General features: G+C 36.3%; 2 protein-coding genes across 6 annotated transcripts; both read right to left on the bottom strand.

Moving 5' to 3' along the window:
* Nucleotides 1–379: 379 nt before the first annotated feature.
* Nucleotides 380–10,794, bottom strand: LOC139971046 (uncharacterized). 2 transcript variants are annotated; one of them, XM_071977206.1, is made up of 7 exons: nt 9,678–10,794; nt 9,214–9,329; nt 8,597–8,753; nt 7,854–8,064; nt 4,100–7,043; nt 3,511–3,609; nt 380–3,358 (listed from the first exon to the last, which is right to left on the bottom strand). In XM_071977206.1, exons 2-7 carry the CDS (start codon nt 9,314–9,316, stop codon nt 3,123–3,125), a joined length of 3,750 nt encoding a protein of 1,249 aa, XP_071833307.1. In that variant the 5' UTR covers nt 9,317–9,329; nt 9,678–10,794; the 3' UTR covers nt 380–3,122. The 2 variants fall into 2 exon arrangements, with proteins under 2 accessions (XP_071833307.1, XP_071833308.1); XM_071977207.1 differs by lacking the exons at nt 8,597–8,753; nt 9,214–9,329; nt 9,678–10,794 and having other exon boundaries at nt 7,913–8,051.
* A 5,523-nt stretch (nt 10,795–16,317) lies between these two features.
* Nucleotides 16,318–23,457, bottom strand: LOC139970775 (uncharacterized). Of its 4 annotated transcripts, none has more exons than XR_011794209.1 (6): nt 22,766–23,441; nt 22,494–22,651; nt 21,795–21,953; nt 20,773–20,897; nt 19,740–19,821; nt 16,318–17,313 (listed from the first exon to the last, which is right to left on the bottom strand). XR_011794209.1 is itself a non-coding variant. In XM_071976755.1 (6 exons), exons 3-6 carry the CDS (start codon nt 21,929–21,931, stop codon nt 17,122–17,124), a joined length of 489 nt encoding a protein of 162 aa, XP_071832856.1. In that variant the 5' UTR covers nt 21,932–21,953; nt 22,494–22,691; nt 22,766–23,451; the 3' UTR covers nt 16,318–17,121. The 4 variants fall into 4 exon arrangements, 3 of the variants coding, with proteins under 3 accessions (XP_071832856.1, XP_071832855.1, XP_071832857.1); XM_071976755.1 differs by having other exon boundaries at nt 20,820–20,897; nt 22,494–22,691; nt 22,766–23,451; XM_071976754.1 differs by having other exon boundaries at nt 20,820–20,897; nt 22,766–23,451.
* Between the last annotated feature and the right edge of the window lie 706 nt (nt 23,458–24,163).

Below are 24,163 nucleotides of genomic sequence, written 5' to 3'. Positions count from 1 at the left end.
AGCTATTTGTAACATATGGCTGCCTAAAGCATCCTACAAACATGGAAGTATTACATTGCTGAAAGGTTTTATTTCTGTACATATATGTAACAGATAACCATTTGTTTGTCTAAACTATATTGAGCTGTAAACTTTTGTGTAGTTTAGAAAGACATATAAAACAGCTAACCAGTGAAGCCTCAGAAATTAATCTGACATTCTCATGACACAATCAGTGGCGGGGTCCAAGTCTACAAAATGTTAAAGCTCAGTAGGAAATAAAACATCTCTCCAGAATTAGGTTTGAGCTCCAATGTTGACCTTTACCGATGCAAAGAATCATGAAATGTACAGCATAGACAAAAAACAATGTACAAATAGACAATAAACAATGTACAAATTGTTGTTCCAGTTCACATGTATTGTCATGTAATGCAGCTCCTTTAGAGTATTTACCATATCTATAGAGACTTGACACATGGTAACGTCACATCTCACTTGTTCTTTGCATGTATGCACTGTGAACAATGCAGAGGCTTCTTAAAGAGTAAACTACAATGAATCATACATGAAAACACTATATTTGGGCCAATACAGCAGATCTACAAGTTGCAGAAAGTGACTTGTGGCGCTACATGCCTTCATCATTGTCGTATGACCTGTTGCTATTCTATGTGAATAATTCATTATAGACCACAACAAGTATAGGCCTACCAACAGCAATAAAGTAGTAAGAGACATTATATGATATGCCAACTATGCAAGCAAACACATGAACAAGCTCAGGTACAATGTCCCTTTAATATCTCACAAAAGTGAATCCTTGCTCAGGTTGGCAATCCATCAGCACAAGTCCTACTTGTATTTAATATTGAAGTAATGAGATAAACTACCACTTGTTGTCATGTTAAAGAGCAGGGTATGGTAACCACATACTAGGGCTAAAAGCCACTTAATGAAACAAAATTAAAGTTTTTAAACAGAAAAGTTTAAACTTTGATAACTACAAATCATCCACATGCTTTCACTGATTGGTAGTTCATTCAAACACTCTTCACTGGTAAAACTTAAAAAGGAACTCACTTGGTGAACTTTATAACATTAAACTTCACTTTAAAGGAACAAATCTGCAATCCTGTCAACTTCAATTAGAGTAACGCACCCACCCCTCTCACTTTTCCACACCCCCCTCTAGAAAGTGACTGGTAAAATAAGTAAATAAAACAACTTGCTAAACTTTAAAACACTTTATCTTCAACTTTTGAAACATGTTATCTTTAACTTTAAAACACTAAAACTTTAAAACTATATAAACAACTATATAATCTTTAATTACAGTTAAGCACCCACCTCTCTTACTTCTCCACCACCCCCCCCCCTCCTCACACACTCCTTGCTTCACCCACCATATTGAAGGGATGATGCTATCACTTACAGATGAAACCATATCGTATGCTTATTTCACAAACTATTTGTTCTTGTATTGATAACAATTTCACTGTAAAATTAAAAGGATATCTAGAAAGGTGACTGGTAAAATGTGTAAATAAAACAACTTGCTAAACTTTAAAACACTTTATCTTCAACTTTAAAACATGTTATCTTTAACTTTAAAACACTTTAACTTTAAAACTATATAAACAACTATATAATCTTTAATTACAGTTAAGCACCGACCTCTCTTACTTCTCCACCACCCCCTCCCCCCTCACACCCTCCTTGGTTCACCCATCATACTGAAGGGTTGAAGCTATCACTTACATATGAAACCATATTGTATGATTATTTCACAAACTATTTGTTTTTGTATTGATAACAATGTGACTGTAAAATTAAAAGGATATCTAGAAAGGTGACTGGTAAAATGTGTAAATAAAACAGCTTGCTAAACTTTAAAACACTTTATCTTTAACGTAAAACATGTTTTCTAAACACTTTAACTTTAAAACTATACTAAACAACAACATTTACTTTAATTAGAGTTAAGTACCCACCTCTCTTACTTCTCCACCATCCCCCCCTCCTTCACACCCTTCTTGGTTCACTTACCATATTGAAGGGATGATGCTACCATCTACAAATGAAACCATATCATAGGATTATTTCACAAACTATTTGTTCTTGTATTGATAACAATGTCACTGTAAAATTAAAAGGATATCTAGAAAGGTGACTGGTAAAATGTGTAAATAAAACAACTTGCTAAACTTTAAACACTTTATCTTTAACGTAAAACATGTTATCTAAACACTTTTACTTTAAAACTATATAAACAACAACATTTACTTTAATTAGAGTTAAGCACCCACCTCTCTCACTTCTCCACCACCCCCCCCCCCCTTCACACCTTTCTTGGTTCACCCACCATATTGAAGGGATGATGCTACCATCTACAGATGAAACCATATCATATGATTATTTCACAAACTATTTGTTTTTTTGTTGATAACAATTTCACTGTAAAATTAAAAGGATATCTAGAAAGGTGACTGGTAAAATGTGTAGATAACACACCTTGCTAAACTTTAAACACTTTATCTTTAACGTAAAACATGTTATCTTAACACTTTAACTTTAAAACTATATAAACAACATCTACTTTAATTAGAGTTAAGCACCCACCTCTCTTACTTCTCCACCATCCCCCCCCTCCTTCACACCCTTCTTGGTTCACCCACCATATTGAAGGGAAGGGATGATGCTACCATCTACAGATGAAACCATATCATAGGATTATTTCACAAACTATTTGTTCTTGTATTGATTACAATGTCACTGTAAATTTAAAAGGATATCTAGGGCAAGTTGACTGTTAAAATGTTACTGGTAAAATACTCCACCCATCATTTTACTTATACATAACTACCAATACTATAATTGGTAAACTAATCATAGTGTATTACAAAATCACCATTGTCACCAACGCAACTGATAAACCTTTAATGCATAAAACAACGTAAAAGGTACTCATCAATATAGACCTCAATGAATGCATCAAAGACTTGACTATTTGCATGTTAAGTTTTGGAAGGTCTTTCACAATCTTTTTCTCTGGGATTGAGCAGGAACAAGAAGGCTTTATTTGAAAGAAAGTATAAGTGTAGTATATAGTAACAGTAATGCAAAGACCATGATCAAAGGTACTATAGTGTCACAAAACTCAATGGATCGCTTTTTCTATTTTGGTTTCGAATGAAGTCTTTGATGTTCCTCCACGTCCTAGATTGTAGTGTTGGCTCAGCATGTATAGCTGTCATGATCTTGTCTTTTCCAGGAAGATTGTTCTTTAAAAAGCAGCTCTTGAATATTCTTGCTACAACTTGCTTTTCTTCTGTGGTCCATGGCTTCTTCGTTGTGTTTTGTTTTGTCTTCTTTACACCTGATCAATTTAATAACATGTATATATAATAAGATTTATAAAAGATTGTGTGAAAGTTTTTTCATGATCTTGTTGCAAATTGAAGTTCTCACACATTACAAAAGACAACTTGTAATAACCTTTAAAATTCACAATTGATAGCATTTGCATACCTTCACTTGCTTTGACCTTGGAGTCTGTGTAATCGGATGCAGTGGATGACACCGCAATAGTACTGTAATCATCTTCAACGTCTTCATCACGTGGGACCTCTGGAAAGTGGATAATTGTTACCAATTAGCACATCATCATTAGTACTGTTTGGCAAAAAGTTTAGTTCAAATTATTTACAGTTACTTGCAATGCATGTGAGATCACTTCATAAAAGAAATTTAATGAAGTTCTTACTACCATGGCTGTTCGTTAGACAAAGGTGCAGCTTAAAGCTGAAGTGTTTCAATATCATGTTTAAAGGTCATCATTGAAATGACTGAACGCCGAGTTCTCATGTTCCAAGGCTAGACATTACAGTCACAAACTAACAGATACCTGATAAGCATTAATGCAGGTAGATAAATATGTGTTCAGGTCAATTACACCTCTCTAATGTACTGATGAATAATGTAATGAAGGGTGTAATGATGGATTCTTGTAACATACAGGACAAATCATCGCTCTTCCCATTACTACTTCGAGTACACAATTTAATATAATAAAACAGTCTGCTGCTTTTTCCAACTAAAAACAAGAAAGTATTATCACCTTCATCAGGCTGTATTTGGATTTCATCCAAGCTCTTTCCAACTACATTTTGGAGGTTGCCATTTTCTATGTTGAACAAGACTTTAGACACTTTTGCCACTTGCAACGTCTGATCAGGTAATCTGTAGTATTCTCTGTGTGTCCTAATGTCGTGTCCCATGAAACGAGCAATGATGTCAAGTTCATTGTCTTTTAAGTTCATTATTTGGCAAACTGTCGCAATGTGCTTGCGAAGGCTTGTCGATGTTACATACTCAGGATGGATCGCCCCACAATTCCTGGCATGTGTTCTAATCACATCAGGTCCTCTGATATGACCTTCACTGTGCAATGTTGCAAAAATGTACGGATTTGTCTCCAAAACACCAGCCTCTCTTCTTCTCTGGTAGAGTAGATCCAATGCTTCCTTCAACTCGTTTGTCATTAACACTGGAACAGTTCTAGTTTTCTTTCCGATTATCTCTACTCGCCACAGTACTTTGCATAGCTCCTGTTCCAATTTTGATAATCCTTCCACCGCAACTCCATTACCACCCTTTGTGCATTTGGTTAGGTCTGATGTCGTCATTTTTGCAACTTCACCTGATCGCTTTCGGTTGAACACTATCAAGGAGGCGAGGGTCACTTCAGCTAGGTCTTTCCAGGTATGTTTTGCGTCATTTGGTTTACTTGTTGACTCATTCTTCAGTACATTCACTCCACATGCAACTTTGTCTTTGAGGTACTTGGTTAGTTTGACAATATCACTTGTGACTGGGAGGTACTTTGGTTCATTTCTCTTGTTCTCATTTAGAGTTCTCAAAGCATGCGTTGAAACAAGCTCTTCCCACTTCATGTTATACAGCTCAATAAAGGCTTTGCTTCGCTTTTCAAGGTCAAAATCACCTTTCATTAGAGCATCACCTTTTAAGATTTCTGCAGACTTCTTCAGGCTGTGACCAATTTTTAGTGCTAGACTTGGTGTCTCATAAAGGTGGCTATCAGCATCAAAGCCTGATGTCTGGCGTGTGGCGTTTACAACAGCTACAAACTTCTTTGGATCGATCAAGTCGGTTAATGATGCATTACTTTCACCAGTCAATTGTCTGTATTCAACTACCATGCGGCCAACTTCTCTTAATTTCGTTCTAATATATGTATACTGGTCTTTATCATGACCAAGTTTCAAGGCAAGCTTTTCTGCCAGCTGTCTGGTTAACGTGTCTGCTTTAATGAAACGTGCAACGCCTTCCTCATCACATCTAAGACTCGAAAAGATTTCTGAAGTTATCTTGGTTAGGCCAAATTCAGGCAACATCATTTTCCCTTCTTTAATGTAATTCCTCCTCTTTGCTGGTTTTGCATTTTGTGCGCCTACATGCTTTCTAAATGGACAACGGTGTTTCCACAGATCACTTTTGGCATAATAGCCAAAGCAATCACTGCATGGTAAGTAATCATCTGGGTCTGCCGTGAAATTTGGCCGGTAAACTGGAATCAAAACTCCTTGGTTTTCTTTCCTTACTTTTGCATTGTGTACAAAGTTTCCATAATTTCTCATTTTTGTAAGTCTTTTAGCCTTCAGCTCTGGATCTTTAGTTGCCAGCCATTGAATAACTTCTGGCTCATCCTTATGTTCCTTAAATTCAGAGAGATGTCGAGGCAATTTTGCTTGGCTTGTTTGGCAAAATGGGCAATATGCACTCTTATCATATTTCCTTTTTCTACCATTATTTGTTTGCAACACCTGAATCCCACATGATCTGCTTGATGATGCTGAGTTACAACTGGTTTTTTCCTGAGAGCATTGGTTGATAATGTCTGATGAGCTGGATACACAATCAGTTTCTTCTTCACAGTTCTGTTTTGTATTGTGAGATGAACATTTTCTGCTTGAAGAGCTAGATACACAACCACTCCTCTGTGTGAATCGAGGTAAGGGTATGACATAACTTTCTCCATCCTCAGAATAATCAGATTCAGGCACATAGTCATCACTATGAGAAGACTCAGATTCTGACTCACTGGTTGAGGCATCACTTTCAGAGACTTCATTGTCCATGACTAAGGAACATGTTTCAGGCCCTTTAGCAGGTATGTCCTGAGTCATGAGTTGAGAATCAATGGTTGAGGCATTGCATTCCAAGGAGTCCTCAGTGTCCATGATCAGGGAACGTATTTCAGATCCTATGTCTGACATATACTTTTCCAAAGAAAGTGGACTCTTTTCATTGAGTAATTGAGATGCATCTTTTAAAACGTTTTCAGTTTCCAAGTTCAGGACCAAAGAGCTTACTTCAGTATGCTTCATTGGAGTCTCTTTCATCAAAATCTGTGGTGCAAACTTCATATCATCAGCAGTCATGGGTTGTGAATCAGATGTTAAAGCAGAGCTGTCTGAGGGGTCTTCAGGGTCCATGAGTAATGAACATATTTCAGGTCCTTCAACTGTTATGTCCTTGTCTGGAGATGATGATCCCTTTTTATTTCGTTCCGAAACAGTCATGGGTTGTGGGTCAGAGTTTAAGGCATTGCTGTTTGAGGGGTCCTCAGTGTGCATTACCGATGAACTTATTTTAGTTCCTATAGTTGATATGTCCTTTTCCTGAGATGATGATCTCTCTTCGTTTTGTTCATTAGCATTCATGGGTTGTGAGTCACTAGTTGAGACATCGCCATATGAGGGTTCTTTAGTGTCCATCACCAACGAAAATGTTTCAAGTCCTTCAGCTGATATCTTTGTGGGAGATGATGATTCCTTCTCATTTTGTTCACTCTCAGTCATTGGTGTGGGGTCACTGGTTAATGCATTGCTCTCTGGTGAGTCTTCTGTGTCTATGACTGACGAAATTAACTCAGAGTGTTGATCTGAAACTCTCTTTTCCAGCGATGACAAAATATCCTTTTTGAGAGATGCTGATATCCCCGTTGCCACAGATGATGTTGATCCATTTTCATTATGTGCCTGTAATATTCAGCAAAGTTAGAATACATCCTTAAGTCTGAGTAATGTGAGTTCGTTCGGTGATGATCATAGTTTCAACAGAGTTTCACCTGACTGAATTATTGTCTGAGTTGATAAATCAGTCAGAACTACTTAATGCTGATGAATAAAGTCAATAACTTAAGAAACAAAACTCAAGTAGGTTGTTTCTTTACTGTCTGTCTACATTACCTGAGCACATTTTATATTATATTGACACATTCAGCATACATACACAGCAAATATTATAGATTATTCTCAAAGTGATGCAACTAAATGAGATGTCTTTGAATATCCTAGAAATTCAATTAAAAGTGAAAGACGAGTTGCAACGTTGATTGGTTCCATATATTTGCTCCACTACTTTGCTGTATGAATGTGCTAAACACAAAGCCAGATAGCATATATACTATGGCAAACTACAAAGTTATAACTTTGGTGAGAACTATGTACAAAGTTACCTATCTTACAGTTGAGCTGAGAATAGCTTCTTCATAATAATTAACATTTTAATGAATACAATAAACAAAGCAAACTGACATGAAAGTAAACTTCATATGTTACTTCAAGCAACAACAAGAATATTAAAGAATAGCAAACGTTTTGAAACATTCACTTTCATGAAGTAGAAGACTACTTATACTGGGTTGCATTTTATTCATAGAAAAGCAAAGGAATTTCTCACAAAGGTATTCTAGATTTAAAGTTGCAATGTGAAGTGTTGAACACTTGTTTCATTCTCATGATTCCCAGTAACAGAAGTCTTCCTTATGGTATAACCTCAATTTTTACCTTAGCTTGCTGCTTCCAGGGTAGATTAGACACACCGTAATCGTATAGCAGCTCCTCACCTTCTGCTATGTCAGTGAGGGCAAAAAGGCATATTACTGGTGTGCCTTCAAAATCAAGAATAGATGGCTTCACGTTTACTTCATTTTTCTCTCCGTGGTTTACCAACCGTCCCAATATAGGCCCTGTCTCTCTTTCTTCTGTTGCATCAATACTATTTAAGAAAATAAGGTCCATATTATGAAATATCATCAAGTCTACTCTTGATTAATCCTGTCACTTTAAGGATTAATAGTTTGATTAGAAGATGAGTGATTGTTGACATGTCACTTACTACAGACACAAATGTAAAACGTTAATGAAAACTCAACAATTTCAGGATTACAATTTACTTCAGAGATTGGAGTTTGGGTTTCATTGCTTTGACTACTGTATAAATATGGAACAGCTAATATGTCTTCAGGCTTATGCATGTGAATTATTTACCCATATTTGAACTGTTTAAACCACAAATTACATATGTTTAGTGCTATTATTTCTGTATTTGACCATGTTGACTCGACTGTAGTACTAGAAGTATGCAGCAAACAATTTTGCATGCAAACAGTGTTTCAAATATATAGCACGCTGTTCAAGATGAATTGGCGAACTCCTTTACATTTGCACTCAGGCAGACAATTTAACAATTTGTTAAAGAGTAGAATAGTACATGTTCTCACAAAAGAATCATTTGGTATTCAACTCACCAGAACTCCTTTCCTTTACATGAAATGAAAAATCTAAAGCCTGATGACCCTTCTTCCTCTTCAAGCTTATCTCCTTCATTAACTGACAGAAGTGACCCAGCATACTGCAGTAGAAACTCTCCTTTGGTAAATTTGACCTTCGCAAACACTCCTCTGCCTAGAACAGAGAAGAAAATCCAAGTTATTTTTACAAAGTTCACTGCTCATTCTATCAAGATCACTAGCTGCACCTTCCCAACATTCAACAAAATGAACCCAAATTGGGAAAGAGTTTCAAAACCACACAATTTCAAAACGCAGCTGTAAATTTTAATAGCCACTCATTCTGTGCCTCAGTCGAAAGGGTGTGCAATAATATGCCTTCACACCACATCCATACTACTTGAACATCCAAGAAGAACATCTTTTCCTTAATTCTCCAATGATCCTTTCCCCTCCTCGCCCCATTCTTCACTTAGGTTCATTGTCACTCTCCTGTTGTTTTCACTCACTATTTATGCCATTGCTAAATAGTCCTATGTTAAATGTGAATATGTCACTACACAAACTTGTGGGTACTTCTGTCAAGGTATTCTTACTTTATTACAGCACAAGAAGTATAAAACTGAATTTGATACCTTTTTGTGGTATTTCTTTTACATAAAATCCATCTCTATCAGTTTTTCGTTTAACCATGGAAATGGCAACATCTTCTGGTTTCTCTCTTCTTTTCCTCCTCATTTTGTGTGTCAACCTGAAAAAAATAATTCATTTAATTGCAGCATTTTCAAATTTACTTTTCACAGAAGTCATAATGTATTTTAGATTAGATTGAGGTACAGTAGTTTAAAGGTAATCCATATTTCTTCTTTTCCTGTAGAAAATGGTAGCTCATTCAAACACTCACTGCAGAACATGATGATAAAATGATGATAGAAGTGGGGAAAGTTAACAATATACTTGGATATTACTGTTACTTAATAAAAAAAAAAACTAGAGAAATCAAACTTTCGGAGGTAGTTTCAGCATCATCCCTAAATAAATTTCCTTCCTACTTATACAAACACAAGTGTACACAAGTGATGGGATACTATTTTCTTACCAGGTTTGATGGCAACTTCAATGTATATTATCATCAAGTAGACTATGATGATTATCAGACTGATGAGTAAGGCGGCTAAACTGATGTACAATGTCCATTCACCAGCACATTTCATTCCTTGCATTGCAGAGAAAAAGAAGAAGAAATGGAAAACTCAAACAAAATCTAGTCAAACTGTACTACTATTAGGTCCAATTCATGTTAATACTAATATTATCTGAATAGAAACATCATTGCTAAATTAAGCTTGCCATGCAGTATTGTTCTATGCAAATACACATCCATTGAATTTTAGTCATTACAAATTTACCATTTGTCTATAAAGGGAACAAGCAATCTGAAGGGTAAAATCATTTTACATGACAACCCCAGCACTTTCCATTTTGGCTGTATATTAAGTGTCAATACTCAATGTGTGATAGTGTTCTCACTGTATAGGACTTTAATATGCTAACTACAGGTGCTTGTTACTATCCATCTGACCAAAGACCTACTGCTGGGTACAAATCTGTATTTCAGAAAATTAAAGGTATTTTTTACTCATTGCAAAGTGACATGTATAATGCTTAAAGGTGAATGAATAGGTTCTTGAATTGAATGTTTTAATACAGGTAACTACGTAGTTTGCTTTACTATGACAATGTCAGTTATCTCGCTTATTATAATACTTTTTGTGATTACTTTATTCATCTGACATGGTGGTGAAATGACCTAGAGCTGTCTAAAATATAACTGACAATACATCTTTATTCCTATGAATACATGAACACTGTTATATGAACACTGTCAGTACAGTAGAAATGTATTCTTGAACCAGCGGTTGAGAGTGGTATTAACCAGCAAAATCAGTGAACTGTGTTAGTTTGAACATACACATACCAAAGGCACACATCACACAGAAAGTTCATGCAGCAGATGGGAAAACATTCCTAGTTTAGACCTATGTACTGTAGTGTAGCCATGAAATTATTACATAATGAAAAGGTGAATATAGCTTAAACATTTAAAATACAATAGTTAAGTGTTCCAATTTCCAATGAAACATCAACACTGTCAAGATTGACTATCTAATAGGGGACATATATCTACAATAATGTACCATAGCAACACAACACACAGAGAGGTGAAACAGCAAAAGGGAAAACTGTGCTAGTTTAGACTTACTGCACTGTATCCCATGTAATTATTTGCTAATGAAACAGATTAATTGACTTACCATTTAACATAAAATAGTTAAGCATTCCTGTAAACATTCCACAAAGTGAAAGATTGACTATCTAATAGGGGACATATATCTATAATAATGTACCATAGCAACACAACACACAGAGAGGTGAAACAGCAAAAGGGAAAACTGTGCTAGTTTAGACTTACTGTACTGTATCCCAGGTAATTATTTGCTAATGAAACAGATTAATTGACTTACCATTAAACATAAAATAGTTAAGCATTCCTGTAAACATTCCACAAAGTGAAAGATTGACTATCTAATAGGGGACATATATCTACAATAATGTACCATAGCAACACAACACACAGAGAGGTGAAACAGCAAAAGGGAAAACTGTGCTAGTTTAGACCTACTGCACTGTATCCCATGTAATTATTTGATATTGAAACAGATTAATTGACTAACCATTTAACATAAAATAGTTAAGCATTCCTGTAAACATTCCACAAAGTGAAAGATTGACTATCTAATAGGGGACATATATCTACAATAATGTACCATAGCAACACAACACACAGAGAGGTGAAACAGCAAAAGGGAAAACTGTGCTAGTTTAGACCTACTGCACTGTATCCCATGTAATTATTTGATATTGAAACAGATTAATTGACTAACCATTTAACATAAAATAGTTAAGCATTCCTGTAAACATTCCACAAAGTGAAAGATTGACTATCTAATAGGGGACATATATCTACAATAATGTACCATAGCAACACAACACACAGAGAGGTGAAACAGCAAAAGGGAAAACTGTGCTAGTTTAGACCTACTGCACTGTATCCCAGGTAATTATTTGCTAATGAAACAGATTAATTGACTAACCATTTAACATAAAATAGTTAAGCATTCCTGTAAACATTCCACAAAGTGAAAGATTGACTATCTAATAGGGGACATATATCTACAATAATGTACCATAGCAACACAACACACAGAGAGGTGAAACAGCAAAAGGGAAAACTGTGCTAGTTTAGACTTACTGTACTGTATCCCAGGTAATTATTTGATATTGAAACAGATTAATTGACTAACCATTTAACATAAAATAGTTAAGCATTCCTGTAAACATTCCACAAAGTGAAAGATTGACTATCTAATAGGGGACATATATCTACAATAATGTACCATAGCAACACAACACACAGAGAGGTGAAACAGCAAAAGGGAAAACTGTGCTAGTTTAGACCTACTGTACTGTATCCCATGTAATTATTTGATATTGAAACAGATTAATTGACTAACCATTTAACATAAAATAGTTAAGCATTCCTGTAAACATTCCACAAAGTGAAAGATTGACTATCTAATAGGGGACATATATCTATAATAATGTACCATAGCAACACAACACACAGAGAGGTGAAACAGCAAAGGGAAAACTGTGCTAGTTTAGACCTACTGCACTGTATCCCAGGTAATTATTTGCTAATGAAACAGATTAATTGACTTACCATTTAACATAAAATAGTTAAGCATTCCTGTAAACATTCCACAAAGTGAAAGATTGACTATCTAATAGGGGACATATATCTACAATAATGTACCATAGCAACACAACACACAGAGAGGTGAAACAGCAAAAGGGAAAACTGTGCTAGTTTAGACCTACTGCACTGTATCCCAGGTAATTATTTGATATTGAAACAGATTAATTGACTAACCATTTAACATAAAATAGTTAAGTATTCCTGTAAACATTCCACAAAGTGAAAGATTGACTATCTAATAGGGGACATATATCTATAATAATGTACCATAGCAACACAACACACAGAGAGGTGAAACAGCAAAAGGGAAAACTGTGCTAGTTTAGACTTACTGTACTGTATCCCAGGTAATTATTTGCTAATGAAACAGATTAATTGACTTACCATTTAACATAAAATAGTTAAGCATTCCTGTAAACATTCCACAAAGTGAAAGATTGACTATCTAATAGGGGACATATATCTACAATAATGTACCATAGCAACACAACACACAGAGAGGTGAAACAGCAAAAGGGAAAACTGTGCTAGTTTAGACCTACTGTACTGTATCCCATGTAATTATTTGATATTGAAACAGATTAATTGACTAACCATTTAACATAAAATAGTTAAGCATTCCTGTAAACATTCCACAAAGTGAAAGATTGACTATCTAATAGGGGACATATATCTATAATAATGTACCATAGCAACACAACACACAGAGAGGTGAAACAGCAAAAGGGAAAACTGTGCTAGTTTAGACTTACTGTACTGTATCCCAGGTAATTATTTGATATTGAAACAGATTAATTGACTAACCATTTAACATAAAATAGTTAAGCATTCCTGTAAACATTCCACAAAGTGAAAGATTGACTATCTAATAGGGGACATATATCTATAATAATGTACCATAGCAACACAACACACAGAGAGATGAAACAGCAAAAGGGAAAACTGTGCTAGTTTAGACTTACTGTACTGTATCCCAGGTAATTATTTGCTAATGAAACAGATTAATTGACTTACCATTTAACATAAAATAGTTAAGCATTCCTGTAAACATTCCACAAAGTGAAAGATTGACTATCTAATAGGGGACATATATCTACAATAATGTACCATAGCAACACAACACACAGAGAGGTGAAACAGCAAAAGGGAAAACTGTGCTAGTTTAGACCTACTGTACTGTATCCCATGTAATTATTTGATATTGAAACAGATTAATTGACTAACCATTTAACATAAAATAGTTAAGCATTCCTGTAAACATTCCACAAAGTGAAAGATTGACTATCTAATAGGGGACATATATCTATAATAATGTACCATAGCAACACAACACACAGAGAGGTGAAGCAGCAAAAGGGAAAACTGTGCTAGTTTAGACCTACTGTACTATTCCATGTTTTTATTTGCTAATGAAACAGATTAATTGACTTACCATTTAACATAAAATAGTTAAGCATTCCTGTAAACATTCCACAAAGTGAAAGATTGACTATCTAATAGGGGACATATATTTACAATAATGTACCATAGCAACACAACACACAGAGAGGTGAAACAGCAAAAGGGAAAACTGTGCTAGTTTAGACCTACTGTACTGTATCCCATGTTATTATTTGCTAATGAAACAGATGAATATTACTTACCATTTAGCGTAAATAAGTTACACATTCCTATGAAACGTCAACACAGTAAAAGATTGACTATCTGATAGGGGACATATATCTACAATACAGCATCACAGGCACTGAACACACAGGAAGCAGTTCTAGTTTACATCTACTGTAGAAATGCAATTATTTGATAATTTAACAGATGAATATGAATTGCCATTTAGTGTAAAATATCATCACAGGCACACACAGAAGTGAACCAGCAGTTGGGAAAACTGTGCTAGCCTTTTAAACCTACTGTATTAATGCCATGCAATTATTTAATAATGAGACAGTTGAATATAACTTAAACATTTAACATAAAATAGTTGGTCATTCCTATGAATATCAACATAGTAAAGATTGACTATCTAATAGGGGACATATCTTCCATACAGTATCGTAGGAAAACAGCAAACAGAGGTGAACCATCAGGAGGGAAAATTGTGCTTGTTTAGACCTACTGTACTATAGCCCATGTAATTATTTAATGAGACAGGTGAAAATGACTTAACAATTACCATAAACTAGGACATATATCTCCAATACATTACTATAGCAACACAGTACACAGAGAGGTGAACCAACAGAAAGGAAAATTGTGCAAGTTTAGACTTATACAAGTTACTGTACTGTATCCTTTGTAATTATGTGATAGAGAGCAGATAAATACAACTTAATTACCATTTGGCATTGAATAGTTAAGCATTCCTCTACACATTCCACCAATTAAAAGATTGATTATCTAATAGGGGAGATACACATCCATTAATGTACCATAGGAACACAGAACATAGAGAGGTGAACCCACAGAAGGGTTCAGTGCTAGGCTAGTTTAGACCTACTGTACTGTAGCCATGTAATTATTTGATAAAGAAACGAGTGAAACAAACTACACTATGAATTCAACTTGCTGAAAAATACTAGGCCTACACCTAGCTTCTTCAGTCTTATCTTTTCTAATCGCATTTAGAAAGTCCTACTTGATATATTTGAAATTCGAGGCCTAAAGCCTCGGCCAAGAATAGTCAATCAATGATAGCCTCAATTAGACTAGAGTTAGACTATGCCTAACAGTGATACTGATAGAGGCCGGCCACGGAAGTAGTAATAGTACTAATAGTAATACTATTACTAGGCCTAGCCTTCAATGAAACTTAAAATACTAAGTTCTTACAATTAGAGTTAGGTAGCACTGTTATTTTCGGCTGACAGTGCTGCACATCGGAATCATATCAAACCGAGACACTCAGAAAAAAAAAACATTCTGTTCATTACTCACCGAATAACTGATGAGGCAAGCGTCTATAGACTCGTAACTTGTGTAGTGCAGTGCACGGAACGGGTACGTAACTTGTAACATACAATCTTTGCTTGTAACAAAAACGCGCGCAAACACGCAGCTTGCTTGGACCAACATACTGTGGAAGTGTATGAGGGCGCTGTTGATACACAATGTACTATTGACAGACATAACATACACACTGGATACACTGCAACATACGCTGTACGGTTCAATCGTGGACCAGCATTACAGGCACGAAATAATTAAATAGCGCCACTATTAGGTCCAAAATATACTGTTCCCATTGTAATAACAATCGGGGACCGTCCGCGTTTCCCGAGGCGTCCGCGATTGACGGGTGTGTATTCACATTTTCGTCCGCGGTTGAGGGTAATTGCTAACGCACACACACACCCACGCACACACACGCCAAGTTGAACGCATAGGTTCCTTGCTTTGCAAAAAGCAAGGAACCAAAAATCCTGGATCAACGTCCTGGTAAATATCTACAAGATAATTTTACTTTTTACATATAAACAACATATCAGTAAAGTATTGCCGTTCTGCGAACTTTCAACCTTACAGTCGCTTTGATTCTGGATGTTTTTTAGAAACTTCATATAGAAAAAAAAATAAATAAATAAATAAAAAAATAACGCCATCAGCTAGCTACAAAACCGATGAGTTAACTTTATGCTGCAATCAGTCGTAAAAAAAAGCAAGCCACGCCTTCCCGACCACAATCGTCAATAATGTGACATCAACGATACTGGTTTTACATGATCGGATAAAACCAAGAACTGGGAATCATTCAAGACATTCATTAATCGCGAATTGAAGATCCGACAACTACTACCCAAGATGTATCGCACTGTTTTTCTGCTCGTTGTCACTTGCATGTTGTTTGTGCATTCCAGCAGCTGTACTTTGACGGCATGTCCATCAAAATGGACTGGCTTCAATGGAAAGTGTTACAGGTAATCATGTTTATTTATTTCTGATCTATTCGTGTTTCTCTGCAAACTTGATTATATTGGTATGTTACTGCAATCTGGCAACACGTCGTACTACCAAACTGGGATATATTTGTAACTATAGCATATTATAAGGCCTGCATGTGAGATGTAATCTATTTATGATGCGTTGCCGTGTTGAGAAGCTGAAGTGAGAGTAGCCAGTCTGCTAAGAAAAAATGCCACCAATAATATTCTGTTGATTATGATCCAAATCTGCTAAGAAATTGCACATTCAATTCCTTTCTGACTCCTGAAAATTGGCTTTATATAACGAGAAGGCCTATTGTTAGATAATCTGTCACAATGATGCCAATGATTATGTCATCTTAATTAACTAACCAGTAACCACGATACTGCTCATGTGTGGGGAAGCTACTCACTGAATGCATTAATTATAGGCTATGACGAAGGTAAAACATTTCAAGATAGGCGATTGATATTTACTATACAGTATTTTGATAACTTTCATGGTCAAACTCACTGCAAATCTCATTATCTGAAGGTTTTCAAACCTTTGTGTCTGCAACATTTTCTGCTCTCGCACATGTCTTTGCGTTAGGCTGTGGTCAACTTGTTCATGTTTAACTTGAGATGAAAACAACATGGTTGATTTTATGGTACCCTCTGATATACGGTTGATGAACTTCAGCTACGTCAATAAATTAAAAATTCCTCATTAAAGGGGTTATATAGGGTGTCTCTTCAATTTAACCGTAATTTTCCGATTCTTCCCCCTCCCCCCTCCCTTAAAGTCCAAAACTGAAATGTACCTGCTACTCTTCAGTACTTTTCAAATCACTCGGCGATCCAAATGGAACATTATAATCACAAACATATCTACATTCCAATTCGTTACAGATTGTTTGCTGCTGCACCCAAACAATTTGATGCCGCGGAGACAGCCTGTCAAGGAGCGAAACTCGTTGACTGCCGAGGTAATATTCTTGCCAGTGGTCATCTGGCATCTGTTCAGAGCCAAGAAGAACAAAACTTTCTCTTAGAAATGGTTAGGTCAACTTTACATGTGAGTATTGACAACATTCTATACGGAGAAGCAATAATAACTGATTTTGAACTGTAACTGAAAACAAGCGCGTGATATATTCAACCCGCGTCTATAAGCGGTAATGGTTCTTACGGCGGTCATAACTGAACGGTCTTTCGGCACAGTGGTGTGACCAAAGAGGTGGAGGAGGGGTGCCATGGCTGACACCTCCACGTCAGTTGGGTGGGGGGGGGGGCTTTCTTTTACAATTCAAGTTTATTTGTAACCACAAGCTTGCGTCTATACCGAATTATAGACCTAACTTATAGTCTAAATATACCTCAAAAAGCACCATTTGACGTATACCCAGTGGCGGCGGAACCGGGGTGGGGGGCTTGGGGGGGGGGGCTCAGCCCCCAATGAAAAAGTTGAGGGGGCAAATGCATGATAAGCCCCCCCAATATTTACCATGCTCCAAAACGTGCATCTGCCCATTTTTCAATGCATACTTGTCGATCTGTCCGATGCACACGTATACTATATAGGTGTAATAATTTTAGTAATTGCTGGGGGACCCTCGGCCCGTCCCCTGGCTATAGACCACATTGTCACCCCAACCGCGTCTTCACACCCAGTGAAAAGTGGAAGCAGTGAGTGTGAATACCGGTAAGCGTAACACAACTTCGTCTTAGGCCAATGACTTGCCTCATTTCAGCCAGTTCTCCAACATCCCCTTACTTAGTGGCGGAGCGTCCATATATACAGTCAGGGGCGGATGCCCCCCCCCCCCTGACGGACTCAAATGGACTGCTGGCGCCCTTTTCAGCTTTTCACTACTTTTTACTTATTCGCGATTATTGACTATTTTATTGCGCTCTCATATACCTATTGACATTTGTCATATTCTGTTGGTGTAATTTTCCGACAAAATGGCGACGACACCTATTTATTCTCCGTTTATCTGCAAATTAGCAAGGCCCGGAAAGGGTCATTTCCTGCAATCTAGGGAGTATCTTTACTCAAAAATTTTCTGTACGCTCCGCGCCAACCTGTGGTGGCGCTCTGCTTAGATAGTGTCGAAAGCGCCCCTACAGACCATTCTTGCCCCCCCCCCCGATCAAAACCCCTAGCTCCGCCACTGCCCTTACTACACTCAAAAACGTCTTTGCGAGTACACTACGAGTAATAGCTACTCTCTTAAAACACCATCGAATATACAAATTACAATGTTTTTACAGACTTTTACGTGCAATCTGAGAAATTGCAGGCTTGAGACCCATATTTTAGGGCTAGGTATTCGCAGCATAAAACACTCGGGAAGTGCCGTTTCTGGCCATCTGGGGGTTTGAAAAACCCAAAATTTTCTTGTACGCTCCGGGCCAACCGATGGTGGCGCTCCGCTTAGATAGTCTCCACACATTAGCCCCCCCCCCCCCAATAATTTTTCCGTTCCGCCGCGCCTGCGTATACCCTTTTATGGTTGCGGACAAAACCCAGATTCCCTTCAATGGGAGCCCAATTTACCTACTCCAGGGTCTCACTCCCTCTTGTCCTTCCATTCAGGCCCTTACTTCTACCTAAATCAGTCGGAGAAAGAAATTAAAATCTGCCACCACACTTCTGAACATGCATGCGCATGTCACTGGTTCGGGGTTAACACAGTCACTCAAAACATTGACGATGTTGCACAACAATGTTAGTTTGACATGTGTTATTTCAAAACAAAATTTCGTAAAAATGTTTGAAATCTCTCTATTTGTTTATAAGGGATGTGATTAGTACTAATATGAAAACGAACTGGACGAACAAATGTCGAGAATTGAACATATTCTTGAAATGCTCGCACGGTTTCCTTATACCATGCCCCCCTCCCCCTTTGGATTTTTTTTTTTGCATTTTCAGGTGGCCTCAGGTGCAATTTGGTGCAATATAGCACACTTCAACCCACCCACTACAATCTGTAAAAGAATTTGCATTTTCACCTGGCCTTAGATGCAATTTGCTGCTCCAATTGAGATTTTTTTCTCATTTGGAAATGAAAAAAGGGTTTTCTGACTTGCGAAGCGGGGGTGGGGGCGGAATGATACTTCCGCCCCTCCATATTTTTCACTGGGGGGGCATAATAATATTTTGTAGGACATCTCTCCCAATTTCCCGTCCCCTTGAATGCGTCATAATCAGTTGTGCATTTAACTCTATCGTAATACCGAGAAGAGAAAAAAATAGGAAACTATTAAAGAATATATATGCCATAATGACTGAATTCATATAAATAACAACGCACAAAATATCTACAACTGACAAATATAGACTTATGTAGGATAGTCAGTTACTGAGAATAATCCGACTATAATTTTGGGAGAACAAAAGTTTTGCCAAAAAATGTAATAATGTGACAATTGTTACCTTGACGATATATGGCTCCAGGCAAATCACTGTTGCCCGGTTCACAAAGAACAGAACAAAAACGGATCCGTGTATTTTCTTCCTATGTATAAAATCACAATATATATGCATATCAGCACTGTATATGAACATCAGCACAGTATATGTACATCAGCACTATATATATATATATATATATATATATATATATATGTATGTATATATATACAGAAGCTTGTTCACAACCCTACTGGGGGCAGTCATATCCCAGTACATGAGCATAGGCATGATCACAACCCCACTGGGGGCCGTCATATCACATTATATGTACATAGGTAATTTCACAACCTGCACTGAGGGTCATCATATCATTTTCACAAGTACAGAACCAATGGGGGACCGCATGGCCCCAATTAGTGATGAAGAGAATGCTTGTATATATTTATATTCATATTTATGCCAAACATAATCGCAACCGGTAATTCTGGACTTGAGGAAGAGGAAAGGGGAAGTGGGAGGGGGAGGGGGAGGGGGAGGGCAGAAAGCAAATAGTTTACCGTATTATTCATACAATATACGTGATTATGGTGTTATAACCTACGCAGCTAGAAGTTTCATACATATATACTGTGAAAGAAAGTGAAGGTAAGGGGGATAAAGAAAGAAAAGAAATCATCATTCTGTAGATGAATATTCATTACTAATACATTGAATAATTTATTCAAGGCCTTTCACGTTTTTTTTATTGTCATTTGGATGTTTCATACTCGGAACACACGGCAATAGCTAAATCATATGCTCTTTATGTCAGAGGAAAACAAACAAAGAAACGCAAACAAACAAGAAACATACACACACACACATGCAAATAATCTTTCTTCACTTGTTACCTAGATATCTTACAAAGTAATAAGCCAATGTATTAAAACGTATGTAATCTATTTTGAATTCCTGAATGTCCTGTTTTGAAGAAGAGGCAGGCATGACCTATTTTCTCCATCAAAAAGTATGATTTGTTTTGGTGGGGAGGGGGCGGGGGAATCACATATACTACCCTTCTCGCTGGTTTCCGTTGTAATTTCAACCTCATCTATTTCTTACCAATCCACCATCAACATGGAATAATACTTTCCCTGTTTCTCCATTTCGATAAGGTCTTTAGCGTGTCCTAAAAGGAAACTGAACAATTTGAAAAAATATGAATACAATGTATATTAATTAGATATTTTTTTTTAAATAAAATTCATTTTATCCGAATATGAATATTAACGGTCATTTGAGAACAACGTTCATCAAGAAACATCTCGAATTAGCATTTGGTATTTAATCCCTACAGTTTTATGTCCAAACACCACTTTAAGCCTCTCTGTTTGTATTGCAATCAGATACGGTTATATTTTTCAAATGTATATGACGTATCCGCTGGTTTAACTCTAACGAACACGCAAAACAAAACACATGAGAACGGGCTATATATATATATATATATATATATATATATATATATTTATGTATATATATACGTCTTTATTCTAAACGAGTAAATGCCGAACTGAATCTGAGTTAATACATATTATCGCTATGTAAAATTCTACTATGTGTTTGTGCATTGAGAAGTCCTATATGTAAAAACAAGATATATATAGTGAGGACATGAGAAGTCTCGCGCGTATATGACCAAGGATGGGGTGTTGGGTGTGGGGGGGGGGGGGTATACACAAGGGTGGGATCAAATGCTAGTACAAATCATTTACATAAGGCGCGGTAGAATAATTTAATGGGTTCTCGCCATCTTGTACGCCCCTTTGGTAATTTAAAACTGCAAAAAATACTAAGAATTAAATAAATAAAATTAAAATAAGAAAGAAAGAAACCCTTTAGACCTACAACATGATCTTCGACACTACGTCTATACCCAAGCATTATTTTTTTTTTGGTTGCAAATTTGGTTTCGTTTTTACATAATGTTATAAGTTCGTCATATCTAGCAAAACCAAGAAGAATCTAGACTAAAAAGAGCCCCCGCAACTTTTTTTTTAAAATCGTAACAATATTTATAACATAAATAAAGCCTACCTTTTGACTTTCGGGCTCGGTATGTGTCTGTATATCCATCTTAACAGCAGTACTTGACCAAACGTGTATACAAAAGGTGCAGCAAGCAGCAAAAGGAGAAGCATGATGGCCAGAAATAATAATTTCAGGAAAACCATGATTTATCTCTTTACGTAGTAACTGAAAAAAGGATATATATATATATATATATATATATATATATATATATATATATATATATATATATAAGCACCAAATCATATATATATATATATATATATATATATATATATATATATATATATATATATATATATATATATATATAGAAGCACCAAATCAAAAATATTACGACGGTTGGAAACATATAGGGATTAAGGGAGTTGATGATATGTGTAAAGTTAATAGAAAGAACCCTTAATTTACACAAAGTTGACTTATATATGTAAAAAAAAAAATACAAAACCTGTTATTAGAGAACAATTCCTACATTTGAACTCGACAATTTAGAAATTTAACAAATGTACATTTTTACTCTTCAATTGGCTACTCCGATGTTTATGTACAGATAAGTTTAGATATTGTTATCTTTACCACTTCATTAACAGATTTAAGATGCATGTTTCGATACTCTTGCCTGCTATTTTACCGAACGGATGCACTTAACACCAACAGCTTATTTTATGCTTAGGATATGTGAGAGACGAAGATATAACTTACCTTACTACCCTTTAGAAAACTATATTCCGTCGGGTTGATTGTCAATGTCAGCTGCAATACTTTGTAGTTGGGTTGCTTTTGCTATGCTTTCGTTTTAACGACACAATGTACATTAGTATAGGTACCTGGATGATTTGATATCTTGTGGATTGCTCCTCCTAAATGTACAGATCAGTTTAGATATTGTTATCTTAAACACTTCATTAACAGATTTAAGATGCATGCAACTTATTTTATGCTTAGGATTTGTGAGGGACGAAGATATAACTTACCTCACTACCTTTAGAAAACTATATTCCGTCGGGTTGATTGTCAATGTTGATTGTGGATTGCTCCTCCTAAATCATTCAGTTTTTAAGTGTCTCGTGACTCTGAACGCTTGCAAAACAAAATGATCAGCTATATTCATATGAATAATTCATACGTCATGCCGTTTTTGGTTCCCTGGAACCAATGTAGTCGCTCATCTGTTGACCCCGTTTTGACCCCTACGTGACCCAGACAGAGGTTCGTGAATCGTTGTTGTTCGAAGTACAACTCTGTCACAGGCTTGGACCGAGTAAACATTGTTGTGCGATTGATCAAAGGATTGTCAAGTAGTTGCTTAAGCCGAACTCATCCTTCCCACGACAAGTCGGCGCATGTTTTGCCTGTGTGGAAAAAATTAATGTATAACGTTCGTGGTAGAGTAACTTAGGTCTAGGTTAGTTCCTGAATTGAAGAGTAGAACGACAATAGCATTAAAGTTGTAATCTGTAATGGAGTCAAGTACGGAAGCTAGTTCTTCTTTCATAATTGACATATGGATGCACTATGCTTGGTAAATGTGCTCTATTGCTTTTAGTAGAGGTAATTTGAGATTAGCAGACGTGAAATCCAAGAAAACTGTGAAACATTTGAACACATCATCTGTATTCTGTGTGAAAGTCACATGTGAATTGGGTTCAGCTGAGGTCCATATAGGCCTATGTGAAAAGTATTTAACCAAGATATCTCAAGAAGGGAAGCTTGAATACACCTCAGATTAGGTTTGCAGGTGAACCAAAATTAGTGCCAGAAGACTATCGTTTTTGTTGAAGGTCAAAAAGTCAGTTAGAGTCAACAATGATCAAATAGTGACAACCTCGTAAATATATCTCAAGATGGTGAACTTGGACAGATCTAATGTTTAGTATATATGCACATGTATAACATTGAGTACAAGAAGCATATTACTGGAGGTTGGTGGTCAACATCTATCACTTTGATTACATTCATGTCACCTTTAGTTGCTGTACTTCCTTCATCAAATATGTTCAAACCATCAATGTACAGCTTGTCTGACTCATTACAACATAGTGACTGTATAGTATCATCACAACCAGTATGAATATTTGCATTCTGCTACAAAGAGGAACTTGTTGTTCATGTTCTTTGCACACCCTGCAACCCAGTTAATGGCCTGGAACCATTCAGTGGTGGCGCTTTGATTGAAACTCATTTTGAAACAATCATGTTTATTGGTTCGAAATTTCTATGTGAGATTTTATGACTAGTATTAAAAATATGAAGGGGTTCTTGTCATAGATAATAGTTTGAAGGGTTTTCTTGCGATGAAGGATTTGATGAAGTGTTTGCTCTTATGACGGTTAACTTGAAATATGTCCTATGGAACTACTAACAACCATGTC

This window comes from Apostichopus japonicus, chromosome 8 (genome assembly GCF_037975245.1).
Source record: "Apostichopus japonicus isolate 1M-3 chromosome 8, ASM3797524v1, whole genome shotgun sequence".
NCBI classification, from domain to species: Eukaryota; Metazoa; Echinodermata; class Holothuroidea; order Aspidochirotida; family Stichopodidae; genus Apostichopus; species Apostichopus japonicus.
The sequence above is the reverse complement of the archived record's forward strand: the minus strand, read 5'-3'. Positions and strand labels throughout refer to the sequence as shown.